The 24,816-nt window shown below is 34.3% G+C and overlaps 1 protein-coding gene across 4 annotated transcripts in view; it reads left to right on the forward strand.

Annotated features, from left to right (window-relative positions):
* NAB1 (NGFI-A binding protein 1) overlaps positions 1-20,956 on the forward strand; it is a 39,157-nt gene extending 18,201 nt beyond the window's left edge. For 3 of the 4 annotated variants that reach the window (XM_039844271.1, XM_039844269.1, XM_039844268.1), the window contains 5 exons: positions 1,781-1,832; positions 12,861-12,950; positions 14,574-14,736; positions 16,743-16,859; positions 18,435-20,956. In XM_039844271.1, the coding sequence (XP_039700205.1) occupies positions 1,781-1,832; positions 12,861-12,950; positions 14,574-14,736; positions 16,743-16,859; positions 18,435-18,523 (511 nt within the window). In that variant the 3' untranslated portion in view covers positions 18,524-20,956. The remainder of the gene's footprint in view (positions 1-1,780; positions 1,833-12,860; positions 12,951-14,573; positions 14,737-16,742; positions 16,860-18,434) is intronic. The other variant, XM_039844270.1, reaches the window with a different exon arrangement.
* Positions 20,957-24,816: the final 3,860 nt, after the last annotated feature.

Consider the following 24,816-nt stretch of genomic DNA (forward strand, 5'->3'; position numbering starts at 1 on the left):
TCTTCATTTTCTCCTCACTTGAACCCTAAGTTTTGCCTATAAGTATAGGACTATTTTGATTTTGTTCCCTTGGTTCCACGTGGACCTTGATTTCCCGTGCACCATCATTTGTGCATGCTGCTGCTTGTCAGAGTAGATGCAGGTGATCACTTGCATTCGAATAACTGAGTATGTGTTGAAAAGCCACATCCCGAGCATCCTCCACAACTCAAATAAATCACAGTCTCTGGGGATAGAACCTTGGAATTCACACTTTCCCAAGCATCCCAGATGATTCTTGTGTATATTCAAGTTTGAAAGCAACCCTTTTAGTAATTTGCTGTCATCACCATTATTTTTCCTAACTCATAGCAGCTTCATTTTCTACCCTACCCCAAGAGCTCATGTATTTACAAACTGACAAGTAAAATTATACAGACTAAATGATCAGGTCAGAACATACAGCAATATTATAGGATTATTTACAAGATTTTTTTTTAAGAGTTGAATAATCAAGAGCTGATTTAGTGATTTTTTTCATTTTCTTCACCGTATCATACAAAAGTTTCCTTTCAAGAGTGTTATTTAATTTTCTTTAATCAAAGTAATACATGTGTATGATTTAAGAAGTCATATAGTACAAAGGCTTATAATGAAATTCAGCAGTTCTCCTAATCTGCTTCCTTCCCCCTTTTTAATACCATGCCCTAGAAGCAACTACTTTCAACAAATTTTAGCTGTTTCTTGTAGTATTTACATTTCTTTTTTACGTTAAATATGTTTTAAAATACATAACAATTTCACATAATTTAGAACTATGTAAATATGTAATAAGAAGTTGTGCTCTCATTCCTGTCTTGTTTTACCCTGTTCCTCTCTTCAGTGTAGGTAGCTTTATTACTTTTTTATCTTTGTAGCATTTGTTTATGTGCAGGCATAAAAATATAAATATAATTTCTCATTTTCACCCGTTTTTCAAAAAGCAATAGGTTGCATGTGTCTACATCATTCTATATTTCGTTTTTATTTTAATATGTCTTAGAGATCTCTCTGTATTAGTACATATACATCATCTTCATTATTTTTTACAGGTTCATGGTGTTGCATTGATGTACCATGATTCATTTAACCAGCCCCCTATTAATGGGTACTTGAGTTGTTTCTAGTCTTTTGTCATAAATAATACAATAATAAATAACACCATACATATCTTAGTTTGTCGATTCTGAGATGTACTTTTTTTCACATTTTAACATATTTTAAATGAAGGTATAACTTTCAGTTGATGGCTTATCATAATTTATTTGGCCAGTGGTATTTCATATGTTTGTAGGTACCTCTGTGGGATAGATTCCCAGCAGAGGGATCTGAAGATTAAGGGAAAATGCATCTGTAGTTTCAGTAGAGAGATAAAATGCATTTTATCTTAAATGGCCATTTTTGACATTTTGTCCCAAAATGTTTTTACTGATCCATAAAGGGATATCATGAAATATAATCCTCCTTGATTTTTTTCCCTTTTTTTATTATGTGACGATTGTTACATATTAGTGGGTACTTCCTGGGCGGGGAGTTCTAGATAATGGTCTTTTAGAATGTATAATGTAATTGTGTCTGCGTGTTTTTTTAATGTTAATTTAGAAATGAAAAGTTTCTATCGTTATTGCAGTGTTCATTATGAATGTCTTATTTTTGATGTCAGAGTTTCAGGATTATACGTTTTGGTGAAAGTATAGGTTGAGATGCCTTTCAAATAAAATTTGTTACCTTCTCAAGTTTTTCTATCTTCCATTCCCCTCAGGTCAAAATGTGGAGAAAGAGATGAATTATCCCCAAAGAGAATTAAAGTAGAGGTATGATTATGTATTATATTTTCTTATGCTAATAATATTTTCCTTTTTTTTTTAGTATTTCAAACTAAAAAAAAAAAAAAGATGGTCTCACGAACTAGTGAAAAATATGTATTATAGAATCTTAAAAACAATGTAGAATTTCGTTGCTTTGATATACCCATAATAATTTGAATTAGGATTCTAAGGAAGTCTTTAGAAGGAAACAGCAATGATGAGATTTATATCCAGTCAATTTATCAAAGGTAGATTTATAAATAGATGTTTTTTACAGATTTAAAACTTCACTGGTTAAAACTATACCTTTTATAATCATATTTACATCATTTGTCATCATATTAAATTTAGAGGAACTAGGACTTAATTTCTTATATTAGCTATCTGAGAGAAATTACAATTTAGTAGGTGCAAATTATGGAGACTTTACTATAATTAAAGCCTTTTTTTGAGAGTCACGATTAAGTCTGTCCTTTTGATTTTAGACCTGCCAGTGGTGAGGTAGGAGTTTGAGCAAGAAAAATGTGCGTTTCTTAGGGCTCTCAGAACTGTAGAGTGGTTTCAGAACTACTGGTTCTTAGTTTGGATTGGATACAGCAGTCCCCCCTTATCTGTGGTTTCACTTCCCACAGTTTCAGTTACCTGCAGTCTCAGTTACCCATGGTCAACTGCAGTCAGAAAATATGAAATGGAAAATTCTGGAAATAAACAATTTGTAAATTTTAAATTGTGCGCCATTCTTAGTAGTGTGATGAAACTTTGCATGGTCCCACTCTTTTCCACCCAGGATGTGAAACATCTCTTTGTCCAGTGTATCCATACTGTGTATACTACCTTTAGTAGCCATCTCGGTTATCAGATTGTCACAGTGTTGCAGTGCTTGTGTTCATAGTAACTCTCCTTTTACTTAATAGTGGCCCCAAAGCCCAAGGGTAGTGATGCTGGCAGTTAATATATGTCCAAGAGAAGCTGTAAAGTGCTTTCTCTAGGTGAAAAGGCAAAAGTTCTCAACTTTATAAAGAAAAAAAAAAAATTATGCCGATGTTGCTAAGATCTAGATTAAGAACCAGTCTTCTTATCCATGAAATTATGAGGAAGGAAAAAGAAGTTTGTGCTAATTTTGCTGTCATGCCTTAAATTATGAAAGTTATGACCACAGTGTGTGATAAGTACTTAAGATGGAAAAAGCATTAAATTTGTGGGTGGAAGACATGAACAGAAAACGTGTTTCAATTGACAGCAGTGTGTTGCACCAGAAAGCATTGAGCCTATACGAAGAAATCAGCAAGGGATCTCCTGAAATGAACGACACCAAACCATTTATTGCAAGTAAGGGATGGTTACACGAATCCAAGAATGGGTTTGGGCAGAAAAATATAAAAATTACTGGAGAGAGAGACAGATCGACTGACCGACCACACTCACATAACAGTATATTGCTATAGTAGTTCTATTTTATTAATTATTATGTTAATCTCTTACTGTGCCTAATTTACAAATTAAACATTATCATAGGTATGTATGTATAGGAAAAAACAGTATATATAGAGTTTGTTACTATCTGCAATTTCAAGCATCTGCTAGGGGTCTTGGAGTGTATTCCCCATCAATATGGGGAGACTACTGTGCTTTTTCTGAGGCCAGACTGCAGCAGAGTAGAAATTCGAAGTCAGGTGGCACCTTCTTTTTTTGTCTTTGGATAGCTGGGGGTCAGTACTCTCTTAGCCTTCTGTTTTTTAATTTCAAGTTAAAGCAAATAAGCTATGTTTGACTACCATACATTTCCATCATGAAATTATTTTTACGAAGCATTTGTTTGTACGGAATAGTCTTTCATTTTTACCAAAGCCACAGTTATCTTTTAAAAACATAAATCCCTTTCTTACTTAAATCTTTCCAATGGCCTTCTATGGTACCTAGAATAAAATTTTCCGAAGGTACCTAAGACCCTATGTGATTTAACTCTGGCTTGCATCTTTAACCTCATCTGCTGCCACACTTCCCCATTCTTACTGTTTCCCAGCTACACAGACCAACTTTCCGTTCCGGGAACATGCCAGACTCATTTGTGCCTCGCTACTCACGGTTCCCCCTACCTAGATCTCTAGATCGTCACATGGCTTCAGCTCATAGCGGAGAGATTCCTCTGACTTCCCTGCCTCCCTTTCTAAAGCAAAGCAACATCCATACCCCCAAATCACGTGTAGATTCATTCTCTTGGTTTGTTTGGTTTGTTTCCCTAGCATTTACCATATCTGAAGCTATTATGTATTTGTTTTTAATTTATTATCAGTCTGTCCCATTAAACAAGAATAGAACTCTTATCTGCCTATTTACTACTTTATACTGAGTTTTACAGAGCCTTGCGCTTAATAGGCACTTAATAAAATCTGTTAGATGAAATAATGAATGGCTATGGATAAGCATCTTTGACTTTTAAAATCTTTAGCCTAAAGCAGTTGTTGTCAAAGAAAAGAATTTTATTCGAAAACAGGCACATTTTTAAGATTTTGCTTATATTTATAATCTACCTCACTTAGCTCTGAATAATGTTTGATGGGTTAGCCTCAGATACCACTCAAAAAATGTGTTGAAATTATCTAAAAGGCCACTGAAAGATGATCTAACCTGTGAAATAGTTTTATCCTATTGCATCCCAAGATAACAAGTAAGAAAGGAGCCCAAGTAAATGACTCTGCCACTGAAAGGGAAGGCCAAGTAAACACAGAAACTGCCGAGAAGACATGTGCCATTGGAAGATTTAGAGCAAAGAAGATACAGAATCTGCCAAGTGGCCAGGAAAAGTAGTCAGTTGCTAGGCTAGAAATTAATTCACCTCTCTTTCTCGCCCTTGGCCTTCCATGTGATCATGATTCAGGCTGCTCTCACATTTAAGCCCCGCTTTCCTTTTTGTCTAGCTTTGGAGAACACTCATGAACACTGAAGTTTGAGATTTTGAATCTCATGGACTTTCTGAGCTGTGGTTTTTCTTCTTAGGCTGTATTCATGTCTTTCTGGCTCTCTCAGTGGCCCTGATTCTGAAATTTAAGCACATTGCTGCTTCTATCCAATTACAGTGTTCTGGTTTCTTTTTAGTGGCTCTCAGTGTTGAGTTATAGCATTAGATGTGGCCCTTCTGTTCCTTTAAAAATATTCCTTTAAATATACTAGAGATGATTGAATATGGTTAGTTTTTTGCTTTACTGGAGTTTACAAAGCCATTTGAGCAGTTATGAATTTAGATTTAGGACAATTGGTGTTTCCTTTTCTGTGAATAACAATTCTAAACCTTCCTAAATAAAACAAGTGACTAATCAACCCCAAGCTTCTATAAAAGCTCTTATATACACAATAAACTCTTGATTTTCATTTCCCACAAATAAAGAGGGACTTTAGCTTTGAATTTAGGACAGTATATCTACTCATGTATATAATTCTTTGTAAAATGTACAATATTGGTATAAATCCTTGTCTGCATTCTCTTGTGGTGTACTCTGAAGTTAAATTTGAGATGCTAGAGCTATTCATTTGGTTCTGGAAGCTGATAATGAAGTAGTTAGTATTGGCTGTATAGGATTACTACTACTCCCTTAAGACTTTTCATCAGGTATTAGTGCTTTGCTTATGTCTACTTTCTGTGTGGCTACTGGTGGCGGGGGTGAGAATTTCTGGCATGAGAAGAGATTAGGGGAGGCTCTGTAGAGGAGATGTCATTTGAGCTGGGTTTTAAAAGAAAGGATTTCAGAAGGTAGGGCTATGGAATGGAGGGTGAAAGGGCATTGTAAAGATAGACTAGCATGAGCAAAGAAAGACACAGACATAAGAAAATACTATATGTGTTTAGAGAACAATGAGACCAGTTTGTCCAGAATATGTGACTGACACAAAGGACTTCATAAGTAAAACTAGAAGGAGTTTAGAATTCTTTGCACATACTCGTTTCTCCTATTTCATTTGAATATTTCTTTTGTGATTTTTAGCTCACTAATTCTCTATTAAAAGAAAGTAATAAAAAGATAAGCTTAGCCTGTTGTAGAGTATAACAGATTTCTAATTACTAAGCCCAAATTAATAAGACAATTTTTTCTCTTCCTTTTCATCTTTAGTTTTCCAAAATCATTGACAATGACAAATGAGCATACATACCAAGTTGCTGACTTCTTTTTCTCTTGAAAAGATAATTTTTACAGTTAACAAAAATAATTGTAATGTCCAGTAGGTAAAATAGACATGACATCAAAATAGACATGTAAGGGAAAGAAAAACATGTTCTTGCATGCCATTATCAGTACATTATGATACGCTGATAAAACTAGTGCTCTGTTCAAGCTCAGTAAGATCTTTTCTTGTTGCTAAATGCTGTATTTTCCTGATCTTTTTATGAAGGTTTGAGTGGAATGCAGTTTTAAAATCCTTGTCTGATTATTCTTATTATGTAGTAAGTTGTTTCCCCTTAAGGATAATTAGCTATTTATTTGATTGTTTTTGTTTTTTGTTGGTGTTGTTTGATCATCAGTATATACATATTGTAATAACCTGTCCCGAAATACTGCTCTTTCCTACACATTTTTAAAACATAGAGATGTTGAACTTTATCTCTGTAATTCTTAAAGTGTATGAGATGGACACAGAGGAAAAAGTCTCCTAGCTTGGAGAGGTCTTGGGGTAACCCATCACTTGGAATGAAGCCTCTAGTGAAAGCACCTCTTCATCCCTCTGTTTTAGTAATCAAGGTTTGGGAATACTTCTCCTGCTCAGGCTAGATGAAAAGCTCATCCACCTGGGATTACAACCCTGCGTGTGAATCTGCTTACAGCTAAAATGAACATGTATTTTATTTATTCTTTTCCTTTTCATCAGATACCCCAAATCTAGCTCTAGAGCCATTGCAAAAATAACTACTTTTTATTGAATCTGTTACGTGCCTCTTCCTGCTAGGCATTTGAAATTATCACAAGCCTTCTTGTCTACCTGTATGGAGAGCTTATGATTCCCATTTTATAGCCAAGTAGAGACCCAGAAAGGCTCAGTGACTTGTCCCAGTTGCCAAATCACTATCTAATGGCAGAACCAGGGCTTCAAATCCAGGTATGGCTTCTAAACTTCAAAGCAATACCAACTTTCTGGGTGCCAGTGGACATTCACAAAGCACTTTAGAGGTGAAAAACACTATTGGGATTATACTTTTTCTCTCACTGGTGTGGTATGAAGGGCAAGGTGTTCACAGGACTGGTAGTCTTTGAAGAAGGGGGAAAGAGTGGCAGTTACCATTTTCTAATCCAAGGAAGCTTATCCAATAAAAACTTTTGAGTAGAAAACTTAATGTAAATTTAAAAATATTTAAATGTTAAGACGTTATTATTTGGCATACTAATTGTTTTGAATGAGGAAAAAAGCATGTTGGGAAAATAAACAAATCAAGAAAAAATATTTATATTGTACCTATGACAGGAAGTATTTCAGACAGCTTGACAACTCGTTAAAAGAGATGAAAAATTGAGAGCCAATGGCCCTGACATTCTTGTCTTTCCCTCATTTTTTTGAAACATTAGTTAAAAGTAGATTCAGTTGATAGCCTTTTTCATTAAGAACATACTATGTTCCATGGACAGACCCTGTCATTACCTCCACTGTTACAAGTAATATCTTAGAAGGAGAGGAAGAACATGTAAAACAACCAGTCTCAGGACTGGCAATAGTAGCTGACCAAATAGGCTTTTACTGTTCAGATCCCATCTGTAAGTTTTCTTCTTTTACTGATATTACTGGAGACTAGGCAAAGATATAGGAGGTGACAGCATTCTTGATCCTGTGTGGGCTGGGAGTGCAAAGCAATCAGATATAACTGGATGAAAGAAATGAAGTTTGTTAATAGAGACCAGAAAGTCAGAGAATTGGGGCTCGAAGAAGAAGGGCTTAGAGGAAACATCTGCTAGCAGTTCCAGGGAGGTGGGGGTGGAGAGTGAGGAGGGAGGTGGGGAAGAGGGTCAGAATAGCCACCTACGCTGTTTCTAAGCTTGTTGAAAAGAAAGCTGGTCTAATTTGATGTAGACTCTTCCCCTCTGGATCAGAAAAACAGAAGCATTACAATCTGCTATTCATATAGAAAGTGTGAGTAGAAAAAAGGAAAATGCACGTGTGAGGCTGAGAACATCTGTTGGAACAAGTCATTTTAAAGACAGCTAAGCAATGGCTTTAAAGCAACTTGATAGTATTTGGTGGGAAGGTTGAGGAGGAATGGGGATAGAGAGCAATGGCATGAGAATAATTAGGTTGTGAACAGCATCCCCCTCTGTATCTTTTATTTTCTCAGTGCTCAGTCTCACCAGTAAGGGAACACTGTGATTAATGGCAGCAGCCAAGAATATGACATGAAGATAAATTGCTCATAGCGTGGTACAGCTGGTTCCTGGGAAAAAAGCTTGAGAGACGTAACGAAAGTCCTGCACCAAACATAATGTGAAAGAGACCAGTTTCTTGGGACTGTTCTCACTTTTATTTCTAAGTCATATCTCGCTTTTATTTCTAAGTCATATCTACTTTATAATGTCATAAAGTGATAGCTACGCAATCTGTAGTTTTCTGATCTACAATGAGCTGTCAAGTCTGTGGGAGAAAATTAGAATGACTAATGTGCTCAGCTGCAGAGATCACTGATTACCTGGATACTGTTATTTATTGCTTATTGTGTGCCTTTATTTCTCTTTATTTATTAGAGAGCAGTGTCCGTTTTTCAAAAACTTTCACATATAAAGTTTGAAATTCCCCCTTACAGATTTTCCATATCCTCATCGTCGAATAATCCTGACAGTGGTGCTACCATATATTTGTATAGCAATGTGTACTTTTCCAAGATTTACTATTTGCATTACTTCATTTAATCCCCACAAATTTCCATCAGGCACATAAAGCAGATGGTTTAATCTCCATTAAAAATTGGGAACACTGGAAATAATGAGGTTAACTCTCTTGCCTGAGATCACACATCTGGTTCCCTTCTCCTTCTATAAGCTCTTTTAGAAACGGTACTGAGATAATGCGAGTACTGGCCTGGGCACACTCCACTCAGGGCCTGTTGATGAGCTGGAACTCTCCCTTATCGTGCCCCAGGCTCACAACTCGGTGTACCTGCCTACTGAGTTTATCTACAGAGTCTCACCAGCAGATCACATGTCCCTCGCTGAATTCATCCCCTTTGTGCTCCCTCCCCAAACCTCCTTCCTGGGCCTGAGTTCCTTACTGTAGTGAATATTACCGCTAGACTGCTGGTTGCCAAAGCCATAGCTCTGGAATTCATCTGTTTCTTTGTTGCATCTGTCACTGTCCGGAGCTAGGCCACTATGTCTTCATCACAACCCTCTGACCAGTTCCTCACCACTATCCTTGAGACCACCCTGCACCCCAATCCATTGTCCCCATTGCATTCAAATTGGGCTTTGTAAAACACAGATCTGATTAGGCTCTTCCTGGAGACCTTCAGTGTCTTCACTTTGAATTTAAGATAAACTCAAATTCTTAACGTGGCTTACAAGGCCTCACAGACTGTCTCACCACTTCCTTTTTCTCAGTGTATTCCCTCTGTTACCTGCAGTAATTTCCAGCTTGTCGAGTGTATCCTGTTCTTTTTGCCTCCAGGCCTCTGTATAAGCTGCTCTCTTACCCTGGAGAACTCTCTTCTTTCAAGTCTTAGCCCAGAGGGCGCACCTTCCTGACACAGTGTCCTCTACTTTGTCCTGGATCTCTGTGTCCATTTCTCTCTCTAAAATTTCTTTGTCAGCAGGGCAGGAGTCAGTGTATCCTCAGCCTTGAGTATAGAATGTAGAACTTGTTAGGTAAACAGGGTATTTTTGTTGAATGAATAAATAGATGTTTCTAGTTTTCCTTTTTTTTCCCCCATTAAAACAGTTTCCCACCAACATAGTCAATATTTTCTTGCTGGTTTTGGTGTTAAATGCTCATTCCTTAAGATGTCTATACGTAAATATCCCTAAAATTTATTCCACCAGTATCATAGAGATACATAAGTCACTTATAGCATGCTATCTATTTTACTCTGACTATATCTGGTGGTGTTTCTTTTTTTTGGGGAGGGGGGGAGACTTAATAAATATTAATAGTAAATATTTACTGGGTAATTTCTACATGCCAAAGCATTGTGCTAAGTGTTTTTCATGAATTTTTTGTTTCCTTAAAGTGGTTTTAAAGTTAGCTAAGCACTGGTGTTATCCCCGTTTTTAAAGTTGGAGAGACAGACACAGAGAATTGAAATAATCTGTCTAGTATCACAGCAAATAAGTAGTAGAATTGTATTTTAAATTCAGTATAAATCATAGAGTTAAACCAGTTGAACTTGTAAAAAAACAGAGCTGTAAGAGAAATGCCTCTATTTACTATTGTGTTTCATAAAGGATGGTAACTAGGAATTTATGGTTTGAACATAGGCTTTGAAGCCCATGTCTAACTGTAAAACAAGGGAAACCCAGTGTTGTTTGTGGTGGGGCTTGAATAAGACAGTAAGTATGTGTGTGTATGTGTGTGTGTGTATATATATGAAATCTACAGAACATAGTCAGGAACTGATACCACGTAGGCACCTGAAAAAATGATAGCTGCTTTTATTGTTTTCTAACAATAACTTACCTCATTAAACTTTAGAACTTAAAAGAGAGTTTGCTAAAGAGATAGTTAGGTTTTTAGGTCTAAATAAGTTCTTAGGAGAAAATTTGAATAAGAAAAAGTACATTTTTCATTTAGATTTAGACCATATACAGTGGTATAAAGTTCATTCTAGCTCAGTCAGTGATTATATTTTATACATTCTTCTAAGCCAAATTAACTTGATCGCATGTAGCCACCTAGAAAGGTGGCTATTTTCATTCTTTGAAAATGCTGATTGTGATTGGCTAAAGAAGCTGTGGTACATATATACAATGGAATATTACTTAGCCATAAGAAGAGATGAAATACAGTCATTTGCAATAGCATGGATGGGCCTTGAAATAATCATACTAAAGCAAAATAAGCCAGACAGAAAAGGTTGAAAATCACATGATATCACTTATATGTGGGATGTAAATCTAAAAACAACAGATGAACAGGACAAACAAACAGAGACTCATGGACATGGACAATGGACTAGTGGTTACCAGAGGGAAGGGTGGAGGGGGGAAAATTAAAAAAATAAAATGTTAAAAAAAATAAAAACAATAACAAAAATAAAAGCAATAAACAAAAATAAAAATTTTTAATATTTTTTACAAATTTTAATCATACTAAATTGTAAAAAATATTAAAAATTTTTAAAAATGCTGATTGTATATCAACTAACCATTAAAGCTACTACATATGGCTATCTCAAGATGTCAAATTTATTTGCTCTTGTCTCTTTCATTTCATGGCTTTGAATTTAAAAAATAGCAAATTAATTATTACTTAGGAAATAAATTTTGGTAGATGCAATATTTGAAAACATTAAATCTGCAGTGGGGAAATAATTTTTTGAAGAGACCCTGATGTGGAAAATTTTTTGAACCAATATTATATTTCAAAGAAGGTAAAGTGTTTTATTATTACATTTTTTTCTATTATTGTAAGAACTTTGGTTTTTAATGATCCACCCTTTGCTACAAATATAGCTTATCAAATAAGGGAAGAAATGTTTTGGAGGTTAATGACAATTTCTGTGAGGAATGCTTTAGTAGTATTTAGTAAAGTTACTAAAACCATGCTACCATGATTTGTAGTTATAAATTTCATGTGGCGCAATAAATGGTAAAAAAAAAAAAACAGCTGGAAAAAAGCAGTAGATGGACTGGCACCAATACTTATAAAGTATAAAACGGAAATAGTTTAAGTTGAAATGGTGTCCTCGAGAAGAGTGCCCAAAATAGGCTCTATTTAATATAAAAATTTTATATATATTGATATATTTACTTAACAGTTACTGCATACTAAAAGCAGTGTCTCATTTACTTTATCTCATTTGTTCTTCACAACAACCCTAATAGATAGATTATTTTATTCTTGTTTTTCATGAGGAAACTAAAATTCAGAAAGGTTAAGTTACTCATCCTGTGTCAGGTAGTTAGTAAGTGGTAGAATTGGAACATGAGTGCAGATCTTTCTAATTCAAGCGCCCCATTGCCTGTCAAATGAATGGTAAAGTAGTAATCACAAGTCAACATGGAAGAAGAATTCAGAAATTCAAGTTTGATTATTGGGTAGCATCTTAAAAGAAAATTTACTTTGGATCTTTACCACATTTGACAAAATAAATTACAGATAGGTTAGAGTTCAATTTAAAAAATAAATAAAGGCTTAGAAAAACTAGAGGGTAGATTTGAATACTTATCAAATCTCTAAAGCAGAATGCTTTTCTAAACTTTATAGCAATAAAATAAATCACAAAATAAATCATATACAACTACAGTATTTAAAATTAAATTTTTTTGTAATATCTAAACAAAAATATAAACTGGCAGAAATGAAAGAAACACCAACACCCAGTGCTGGCCAGGAAAACTCACGTATAGCTTATGGTATCACAAACCAGTAAAGGCCCTTGGCGAAAGTATGAATGACATAAAAATGTCCATCTCTATGCAATAATTCTGCTCTGGGGATCTGTTATATTGACTAAACTATGTGAAATGTTATTTCTATGGAAATATTTTTTGCAGTATTTTTCAAGGCAAAAATAAGGGGGAAAAATCTAAATGTCCCATATGAGGATAGTGATTAAATAGTTGAACCACTAGTTGACATGTCATATGAAATGTTCTATAACCATTATTATCAATGATCTTGAAGTCTGCAGTCCAGCGTAAAACAATGTGGGTGCATAAATCTTTTACCAAGGCTACAACCGTAGAATAGGGTAGTTTTATTGTAAAAGACTAAAATGAAATATTGTACATTAAAGTCTTAATTATGGTAGTAGGACTAAGATGGTTTTCTTTAATATCTGAGTTTTTGATAATATATTTGTCTTATTTACAAATCTAAAGTAAAAAGGACTTCTTCTTTGATCCACAGGATGGATTTCCAGATTTTCAGGATTCCATGCACACACTCTTTCAGCAGGCTAAAGCTAAGAGTGAAGAACTCGCCGCTCTTACTTCACAGGTAATATAAACCACCAGTTAATATTTCGTAATAGTACTTGTAGGTTGAAAAACAAATGGCTGCTTCAATCAGCTTCAGTTTTAAGCATCCAAGGACTGAATGTATTTCTGGTTGTTCTTAAAATGTCATCTGATCCATAGCTGTATCAACAGGATAGTAAAAACAACTTGGTTTGATTCTGTTTATGAGCAGAATCTTCTAAGCAGAATTTGATGCAGTGATACTTACTTATTCTTTATAATTTTGTAGGAAGTTAAGAGAGATTGTGTAAGAAAACTCAAAAGAAGCAATTTGATACCAGGAAAACAGCCATGTTGACCTGTGTGTAATACAACTCTGAGATAAAATAGTACTAGTTTTCACTAAAATATTAATAGTCAACATTGTAGCTTTTGTTAAATCATTTCAATTCATGTATAATGAAAAACCATTAATATGTAGCTTTAGGTACTTTTGCTATTAAAGTATTTAATCATGTACACTGAAATAACATTTAAAAGTCATTTCTGCAAAAATCACCTGTTAAAAAGCATTGTAAGTTTTATTCCCATTGATCTTCTCCCTACTGACTGCTTTTGGTCAAATTAATAGTGCTAAGTTGTTTTTTTTATGTTAAGTGGATGAAAAATATATTTCCCCCTCAAAAGACTTACTGAAATTTTATCAAATTAGTAACAAGTTCAAATGAATTGAAGATCTGATTTATTACACTCAGAAAAATCTTATAAACTTTTATCCAGTTCCGTGAATTAATATATTTCACCTATTGATTTTTACTATTGTGAATTGAGACTGTTTATAACTAATTTTATATAGCAGCTTCCTTGTATTACTCTTCTATTCAGCACTGTAGTGATTCATGACTGCATTTTGACTATTACTCCTTGTTAAAATATTCACCAGTACACTGCTTTGAATATCACACATAAGTAATTTAGGGCAGTACATAGAAAAGGAACTTATAAAACACACAGAGATAAATTTATATTTTAGCCAACTAATTGTGTATTTTAAAACATGTCTTTTTACGATTGGTTTGGAAATAGTGCCATTTCTTTCCACGTTGAAGGTGAAGATCCCTGTTGGCACTGATGTTTTTCTGCATAATTTGCATTGTTTAATTTTAGTAGGAGGTGTGTTTGTCGTCTTCTTCTAGACAGCCATTTTACACCTTTTCTCCCCCAAACATACTGTCATCATGTCAGAGTCTGTATTGTGCCAAATCCTAAAATAAAAATGCCAAGATTTCACCCTATGTGTTGAAAGCAGTTTATAGCAGATGTTGCTGTTGCTCTGAGGTTCCTTTAAAAAAAAAATCTTTGAAAGGACTCAGTGCTTTGGAAAACAAAACTAAGGTGATTTTGCTCTTGAGCTGAAATGGAATTTTCTCTATAAGGTTGAGCAGAAAGATTTTTTTTCTTTTGCACAAAATCCAACGTTTTATGGTTTAACGTGATAATATAGACATCTAAGCATATTTGTGGAATGTGTATACCATGTGAAGTGTGAACTAATTTTAATGAATACTAAATATATTTTCTGTAGTCTGAAATTGGCATCTTTAAACCATTAAAAACTCTAGAATGTTTTACTTACTGATTTTATTTTTGCTTTACTTACTAGCAGCCTGAAAAGGTGATGGCAAAGCAGATGGAGTTCCTTTGCACCCAAGCTGGCTATGAGAGACTGCAGCATGCTGAAAGAAGACTGTCTGCAGGACTTTACAGGCAAAGCTCAGAAGAGCACAGCCCTAATGGCTTGACTTCTGATAACTCTGATGGACAAGGTACATCTCTTAGAAGGACCTACACCTTTAGAGTACACTTCAAAGAGAATCAAAAATTTGCTGATTTTTAAATCTTGATATATTTCAGAGACCATTTTATAGGTTATCAGAATTAATTTTCAAATTGTCCCTTTTTCACAAAGGGAAATAATTTATCCTGCAAACTTAAAAGTTTTTCTTATAACCTTACTATCCCTAAACAACAGCTAGCACATACAGTTGACATGTATTTTATAAAGAGTGGGTGGGAATGGGAGATGTAAATAGTATAGTTGTTACTTGGTATCTGGGGGGGATCGGTTCCCGCCCATCCCCCCCCCCACAGATAACAAAACTGGATGTTTAAGTCCCTTGTATAAAATGGCATAGTATTTGCATATAACCTACACACGTCATCCTGTATACTTCAAATCATCTCTAGATGACTTATGATACCAAATATAATATAAACGCTATATAAATAGTTGTTTATTGTTTAGGGAATAATGACAAGAAAAAAAGGTCCATGCATGTTCAACACAGATGTAACCAGGCCTAACTACATAGTACATGTCAGCAACATTGTAACTTTTTTCTCAAATACTTTTTAACTACAGTTGGCTGAATCTGTAGATGTGGAACCCTCAGATATGGCAGGCTGACCATACAGATCATTTTTCTCAAAGAAATGGATTCCATGGAGATGTTTATCTATTTTTTAAAAACTTTCTATTTTTTCATCTTCAATAACAGATTTGTCTTTGAAATTTATATTTGGTTCCTAAGAGAACATGGTAACAGCTTCTAAAGTATTAATGACAGAGCACAGAGATTTGAAGAGAAAGTATAAGAGTAGAGATACTCAAAGAAATTTTACCTACTTTCAGTCTTCACATTGGTCTACATTTGCTATGAAGATATTTTGTGCGATGTACACTTCGGAAATTGTTCTCTTAAAATCTTAGGGTTAGAAAGCGATGATTCATGAGTATTTTTACCATTTAAAAAATTATGTCATTTTTTTCTTATTCACACATAAAGAAAATCTCAAGTCATTGTCATTTACTCATTCAGCAAATTTTTTTTAATATCTCTTACATGCCAGGCACACTTCTGGGCATTGAAGATGCAGCGGTGAATAAGATAGTCCCTGAGGCTCACTTGGAGCTCACACTCTAGTGGAGGGAGATGTACAGTATAGAAGTATAGAAATACATCTTCTACTTTCAAATAGCAATAAGTGTTTGAAGAAGGACAATTTTATGGCACCTTTCTTAATATATTATTGTTATACTTTTATAGAGAGTAAAATATTATACATATCAGCAGATCAGAGTACTGGAGGAGAACGTTCTTCCTTTTTTAAATGTTAAGAAACTTTTTAGTTGAGTTCTTGTTTAACTTCTTCAGTCATCCTTGACAGTTAAGACTTAAGAGTTAAGAAGCTATGGCATTAGTGAAAGATTTGGTGACTAATTTGTGACACCAGAAATATGTAAAGCAATTATTTGTGGGGTGGCAGTTTGTTAAGTGTGATGGATTTTAGGTTTATCACAGAAAATATGCTTTGGTGTATAAAGCATTTTTACCACATCTGTGCTAATTTTGTTTATTCATGTATTTGCCATAGGTTTTGTTGCTGTTACTGATGTTAGTAATAGGCAATTGGCTTGAAGCCATCTCTTATTTGTTATTATGTAGTTAATGACATGCCTTGGCAAAATGGTTGCACTAGTAAGAAAATGCCTTACAGAGGGGATGTATTATATGCCACAGTTACTTACTGGAAATCTGTCTTTTGCTTAGTTCATGTCCTGGCAGAATTGTAAACCTTGGGACTAGCACAAATTGCAAACCTTGGGACTAACATGAATTGCCATTTCCTTCCTAAATTATGAAATATTTTTCCAACTGTTATTTAAAAATTTCAGTGCCTGTTGACTTTCCTTATTCCTTTCCTAAGGAATGTTGAGGCTATTTGTGAAAACTTATTTTTTTCATACTGCTTTTTTTTTCTTTTCAATTAGGAGAGAGACCTTTGAATCTCCGAATATCTAATTTGCAGAACAGACAACCCCATCATTTTGTAGTGGATGGGGAGCTGAGTAGACTTTATTCCAGTGAGACAAAGTCCCACTCATCAGGTGAGAATGTGGGATATGATTAAAGAGAAAACCACTTGAATAAAGCATCTTTAAATTCTATCCTCCTACCTCTCACTGTCCCTCTGCCCCCAGGTAAAGGTCATTATTAATAGGGCTCACTAATTAGTTTTTCTCCCCTTGGAAATAGTAGATTGCCATAATAATAGGCAGTTTTTTTGAGAACATGATATTCCAGAGAGTTGACAGAGAACTCAGGAAGGTTGAGATTGTGTTGATTAGCTATTACAGGAATGGTGACTTCTATAAATTTTTAAACCAAGTAATAAATGTCTGGCTCAAGTTATGTAATTGCCTTTTTCTGGCCTTCCATAATATGAAATTGATGGATTACATGTTTGCTGTCATGCTGAGAAAATCTTGTGTACCAGAGATGCATTTTGGAGATATTTATATTTTAGAAGTAAATTGAACTCCATAAAAGGATAAGCTGTTCCTTATTATAGTTAGGTGTTTACATATTTTTATCCAAGTAAGGTGAGTTAGACCAGGTTAAAGTGATAAAGGCCAACACCATTTGAAAGAAACTGGTATCATTCAGTCTTTGAGTTAAGGTAACATTAGGAGTCACTCGAAGTCAGTTGTTTCATCTCCAAAATAGAAATAATTTCAACCTCACAGAGTAGTTATAAGGATTAAACAAAACAGCATATATGAATTGCTTGGCTGATAGGAATTCAATAAATGGTAGCTACTCTTTTTATTACTCCTTTTGACTGAATTTAAAATCCACTTTTGTGTAGGGAGGGTAAATTCATTAATTGAACTGCCTACTTTCAGATAAGCTATTAGTATCGGTTACCTTCCTAGAATCCGTTTTAAAGTGTTCTGTGCACGCACACGTGTGCATGTATGCGTGTATATGTATCCCCCAGTATTAGTACTTCACCTAAGTATTACATTTTATTGCCATTCTATAGTGTTTGAGGTTGAAATAGCTATACACACATAACTCCAAGGAGTGATTCCTTAAAGTAGGGTTTTCATTCTTTTATTCCTATGTCACCCACCTTAATATTTCATGGCTAGAGAAACTTTAAAAAAAGAATAGTTCCATGTTTAAACATGGAAGATGTTTTTCTGTCTCATTTTCTTTATTCAATAGTAAACATTTTAACTAGTAATTTTGTTGTATATGAGTGACCAGTTTTATTTTATATATTTTATCACATTGAACCAAGCATTAAATAGAAACTGATATGTTCTGTATGCGAAGTATTTTATGTGCATTTCATGATTTAACTCTCATGCCACCCCATGTCGATACCATCCCCATTTTATAGAAAAAGACACTAAGGCTTAGAGAGGTGTGTGATTTGCCCAGAGGTGCATACCTAGTAATTGGTGGAGATGGAATTTAAATACAAAATCCTTTACCACAGCTCTATAAAGTTTTTCTGTGGAATTATAGAATCATGAATAGTTGATACTATTTGCTGTGGATTTGGGGGGTTTGTTTTATAAGTTTGTTTGAGTTTGATTTTTTGCGATCCATTAATTTAAAGAGTTTTTTTTGTGATCCATTGATTTAAACTCTTGGTTTCCATTTTTATGCAGAGAGCCTTGGGATTTTAAAAGACTATCCTCACTCAGCTTTCACTTTAGAAAAGAAAGTCATCAAAACAGAGCCTGAAGATTCAAGATAGCTGTGATTCTCCCACTGTTCTCTGGAAATGGCATCAGTTTTAAGGATAATGCTCCATCATAGAAATAAGCCTTAATAACCAATGTTGCCTCATTCAGCTCAAACATATTTCGTAGCCAAAGCATAAAGACTAATACAGTAGTCTGTGGAAACCTTTCTAGATGAAACAGCCACAAAGGAAAAAAATTGAGAGAATGTTGTAACAAAAATATTGATCCATTCACATTCCTGTGTAAGTCGTTTTATGTGGAAAGGCTTACAAATTAATATTGTAAGCTTTGATTATTTAAGAATGTACAACATATTTGTGTAACTTATAGAAGTAAAATCTAGATGTTGGGACCTGTTCGGTCCAATAGATGTGGATAAAGTTTATTTTACTTGAAATTTCATTGTCTACTTTAAGTGTATTTAGCACAAATATTATGTTAGAGTTTAGAAACTTTGCAGTCATAAAAAAAGTTTAAGTGATATAGTTATTGCCAAGGTTGCAATGACTTTAGAAAAATGGAAAGCAAATACTCAATTTAAACAGGTATTGTGGATTTTAATATTTGATGAAACTGATTTTGATTAATAGAAAATGTATCATTTCTAGTTGTAAAATATCATTTCACTGGCTTAATCAGGCATGTGTAAACAACTAATAAATACTAGAGTAAAGTTAAAAAGATGAGAAACAGTAGAAAATCTTTCTTACCTAATTGACCCAGATTGTATTATATGATATCTGCTTAAGATATAACAAAACTAGGAAGCTATTACTTGGGCAAAGAACTTGAAACAAGTGAACTGGTGTGTAAAAGCTTTGACTTAAACATTTCTATTTCAGAATTGTTAAATAGATTAAGACATAGTAAGTTAACCCTAAATGTGATGAAGACATAGTAAGTTAACCCTAAATATGACTCTTAACAAAAGTCGTAATATAATAAACACTGTTTTACATCTAGAAATTCTCTATGTGCTGGAGTCAGAGAAATTAGATGGTTCTCCCTGAGGGATGTCTTCCCACCCAAACCTTCATAAGTGTGGAAAATCACTGCATCCACATTTGCAGGGGTGTTTCTGTGGAAATTTAGTTGATACTTATATTCATTATTTATTTTATAATTCCGTTTTTGTACACCTTTCAGATTTGTGAATGCAGTTTTTTCTTAAAATTCATTTTCTCTTAAAAGTATATTTTAATTCCCCCTATTTAATTAATGGGCTCTATGCATATATATGGGAGTGCTTAAATGTTAATAATGTACTCGTGTACTTATGAAAATTTGACATTGGAATCCATAGTAAAAAAAAAAAAATACTACTACAACCGATTTATATTTCTTCTGTTAGTTTAAGAGAATATATTTGACAGCTTTACCTACTTCCTCCAGATTCACCTAAACCCAGATATTGCCGAGAAGAGCGTATTGATTTGGATATATGGGTTTTTTTGTTTTCAGTTCTGCTCTAGGTCATAACTGTAAAAAATATTAAGTCATAATCTGTTATACTAAAATTCATCAGCCAGACGTTAGATGAAATGTTTGTACTGTAGTCTCTGATCACTGTAACATATATAATTACTTTTTCATTTTGATTTATAGAGTAGCTTTATAGTATAAACACCAGTAAACAACTTTTATACTATTAAAAGGCTTTTTTCCCCTTCCTAAATGTTTTAATTGTACCGTAGTGTTTGCCCATTAAAGAAGCTTTTTATGGGCCTTGCATTTCTGTTGCTAGCTTGAGGTTGATTATTATGGTTGTACTGTTCACTGTGTGTAGAAATAGTGTGAGTACAATTTAAATAGATTGTTGTTTTTAATATTAGCCATAGAACTGGTTAGTATCTCAGTAGTTTCATGAAACGTTTCCTGTATTCTAATCTATTTTGAGAAATTTTGTGGGTTTTTTTTAAAATTGTGTCTTACAGTTCAAGTTTGTAGATTTTAATAAGCAACAATTTTTAAAGATGTGGTAATCTTCCAATTAATATATATCCATCTTTCATGGCCCCAAAACTGCATCTTTAAATCCATAAACATGTTTCCTTAAGTATCGTACTTTTTTGGTCTTACAAGCTTAATGATAAGGGGGAAGCACAAGAAAAATTTCAGTAGAATACAGTTTTTATTTTGTAAACACTAATGTATTAAACTTGCTATACATTGAAACAAATAATATATATTTTTATTTGAATTGTATATATGAATTGGATGTTATAAGTAGTTGATTTTTTCATTGTGTTAGAGGTATTTTCACTGAACAAAGTTGATTGGTTACCTCAGTATTACAACCAATATAGTCCAAGGGACCATTTTCCCCTCAGTCTGTGTTGTACTTTATTATGTGAAGTCTGCGTTTCTGTGACTCTCAAAGCTGTTGGTGAGGTGGGATGAGTGCACTTGCTTCCTGTGGCAATAAAGATTTTCTGTGCCTCACACATTTATGTCTGTAGAACTTTCTGCATAGTACTTTCTGCAGGAGGTAATATTAGCTACTCTGCCTGCCTTCTCTGATTTTTTGGTCTGGGCTTAGGAATTAGGGGTCAGGGGCTTCTCTCTTCAGTCGAGACTAAATGTCATGGTCAGCTACCTTTATTTCTAGAAAGTTATTTGTCAAACAGGTTGACTCTGGTCTATCAGAGAAAGAGTTTGTTTTATACTGTTTAGGAGAGGTTTACAAAGACATTTTAAAAACTCCTGTCATATCTCACTGATTAAATATTTAAAAAAATAAAAGGATCATTAGGATTTAACATATATAATATACTGATTTTTTAAGTGTTAATATGATTGAGCCAACCTGTGGTAGAATATTAGGAAAAGATTTACAGTGAAGTCTTAATTGATAAGCTCGGTAGATTAATAAAGAGCTTCAAGGTGTCCAGCATTGTGCTAGATTCTGTGGTGAGGCTGGAGGCCACAGAAGAAATGTAAGATGTGAATATAAGAAATACAAGATCCTTGTCTTTTGGGAACCTAATACCACTCAGATAAAAATGGAGATTTTTGTGTGTTACAGACATGTGATGAATAAACTGATATTTAAGTGCATTCTGTGTTCAGTAGGCATTACAGTAATAGGTACTTTACAGGTGAAAGAAAGCACATTTAGTGAGTGACACTCAGATCAGCCAGGACTGGAATAGTTAAAACGGTAAGATGTGATACACAGCCATAGTGGTAGACCATTTCACTTTGAGGCCACTTTTTTAAAAAAAAATTACAGTTTTATTTTAAAGCTGAATACCAGGTAGATCTGCTTATCAGGATAATAATTTTTGACAGTCCTTCTGACCCTGTCAAAAGGCAGGAGGAAAAATGTGCTTTTTCATATCCTTAATTAGTAAAACCACTTTGGTAAGAGATTTAGGATTTGGTGATTATGAGGCTACTAGCTCCTGCAATCATAGTGTATAGTATTTAAGGCTTAAAACCTAAATAAGCATGCACAAAATTTCCAGATATAAGGTCTGCTCAATTGGCTACTCAAACGTTTAAGTATTATTGACACAATTTCCATTTTGCCTGACCTCACTTAATACTGCACTGACTCTTCAGAAGAAAATGAACCAAGGTTTTAATCTTTAATGAAATTAGGTCTATCTTATAGGAGATAATGAATTCAGTTAGTAAATAGCTGAAGTTAGAATTGAGCAAATGTGTTTTTAAGAGTTCGAAGCATAAGACCAAATATGGTCGCTGTTATTTAACTAAAAACCACCTTATGGTTCAGCTGCGTGCATGGGTGGGGTTTCAGGGAGGCCAAGTTTATGTATTCATTATTACCTGTGGGTGTCCTCATGATTGAAATTTTCAGGGGGGCCTCCAAAGTTAAAAGAATGATCATGTGTCCAGAAATTTTGTTTTTATTGTAAATATGTTTAATCTCACAAACCTTACTGTTAACCATAGCACCCTGTAAGATGAGTCTTATTTTACAAAGAAGTGATCAAAAGCTAAATGGTAGGACTAGAATTTCCATTTTTTTTTTTTTTTTTTTTTTTATCTTTTTGACAATGGAACAGTTAAAGCTTTAAAACCTCTTTGGCTTCTGTTTCTATTTACCTATGAAAAAATATTTTTTTAATCACCTCAAAGGTATTTTTATTTTTTTATTCAGAAAAAGCTAGTCGGATATTCTTTTCTTATCTATATAAGTTTAGCAAATTTTAACAACCACTTTTGAGGGAACTATGAATAATGATTGGTTCCATTTTTAAAACTGGTTAATTCAGCTCCTTTACCTTTATTCTTTCATATTCTTCCTGTCTTTTAAGAGCCATAAAATTTTTAAGTATTAAAACAATATCCTGTTGAGTCCTGGGTCTTCTGGTTGTATCTCTTTGGTCACAATTGCCAAGGTTATTTTTCAAACAGCTAAATGATCTACTCCCAAAGTATTACTTTCATGATGTTAAAGGTCTCATCTTTACCAGTTCATCTTCAGTTAAAGGAAATTTTTGTGACACTTTTATAGCAATTGAATAAAACTCTCAAAGAACATTAGAAATGAATCATAAAATACTTTTATTTCAACACCCATATGAAATGTTTATGATCCTTTTTTGTTTTTTTGCCTGATTAATGACACTTCAAGTGAGAAAGTGCCTCTAATTTTTTTACTTCATTATACAATTGCCATCTAAGTTCTTCCATATTGTCTAAAGAATTTTTCAGTCTCAGAGAAAGTTAATTGAATGCTGCCATCAAACATAATGCCGCAGAATGCAGGTTACGTACATATAACACTGCTTCAAGAACGTAGTGCTACACAATGTTAACATCGACCCAAGAATTTTTCTCATCAACTTATTAAGAGTCGCAAATTTTGTGAATTTCCTAACAGTCCAAACAATCTGGTAACCAACCCAGATTAGTTTCGCTGTGGGTGAGCACCAGTGACAGTATAAGTTAGATTGTGCTTCATATTTGCACATACTGAAACCTTATGAGTCATCTTTGCATTAAAAGTTTGCGCCTCATAAATTTATGTTGAAGTGCCATGTTCAACACCCACACACAATCCTAAGCAAGTAAGGCCATTCTCTTATAACTGTCACAGATACCCTCTGCTGACAGGTCACTTAGGCTCGAGTATGTAGGAAGATATTTAAGTAGTGCATACGTAGGTGGAACCTTACCGGTAACTGGCTCAGCAGTGGCATTTTATAATTTTCTGAGACTACCTACCATCCCCAACTGTGAACTGTTAAACCAAGCATCTGTGGTCTAGCCCCGTACCCTGCTATTTATTATCCTTCCCAGAAGACTGGTTTCTTCAGTATCATATTCTCATACTGTAGGCCTGCCAGATGTCATCGTTTTAGTTGTTTCCAAAACGGGTATAAGCTGACCCTTGAACAACACAGGTTGGAACTACATGGGTCCAATTATATGCAGATTTTGTTTATATACTGTAAATATGTTTTCATTGTGATTTTCTTAACATTTTCTCTAGCTTTATTGTAAGAATACAGTATATATGTAACACAAAATAGGTGTTAATCGACTTACGTTGTCAGCAAGACTTCTGGTCAACAGTAGGCCCTGGGTAGTTGAGTTTTTGAGGGTTTATAAAAGTTATATGTGGGTTTTTGACTGTGAGGTAGGGTCAGCACCCCTAACCCCCATGTTTAAGGGTTAACTGTACACACTTTCCACCCTCAAGTCCCTGACAATATAATGTAAGGATGTTTTCCATCAACAGTTAAAATGGACTAGGTCAACCTTTTCCTTTCTGAATCCAGCCAGTTGACTCATCAGAAAGAACATGCCCATATATTGATCAAGCGAATTTCTTTAGCACGCATCAGCTCTCAAATTAGACCACATCTTTCTAATTTTTACTGATGAGAAGACAATAAGACAACTTGTATAATGAGACAAATACAGCAGATATAGCCAGGTACTGAACTCCAATCCTTAGAATATTAAAAGGATTTTTTACACTTTGAAAAAATTTAGCATTGCCAGGTTTAGGGTTCAGATCCAAACTGAGAGGAAGGACAGAGATTTCCTATGTATTCCCTGCCCTCAGACATGCATAGAAGCCAAAGCTTTTTATTTGAATGAGGTAGGTTTTTAACAGGAAAAAAGGATTGAAAAAATTGAAGAGAAAGGTTTTAAAGGAAGCAGGGCATAGAATTTGTGTCTTAAAAAATAATACACTGAAGAGGCTGGAAGAAGTCTGTGATTGTAACTGTCCTTCCCCAGGGAGAAAGAAGGTAAGGTCAGTGATTCTGGGATAAGTGACCAGGACCTTGGATGGAGGCAGAGTTGGCCTAGAGAGACTGTGAGT

Source organism: Pteropus medius, unplaced genomic scaffold, assembly GCF_902729225.1.
Source record: "Pteropus medius unplaced genomic scaffold, Ma_sr-lr_union100, whole genome shotgun sequence".
Taxonomy (NCBI): Eukaryota; Metazoa; Chordata; class Mammalia; order Chiroptera; family Pteropodidae; genus Pteropus; species Pteropus medius.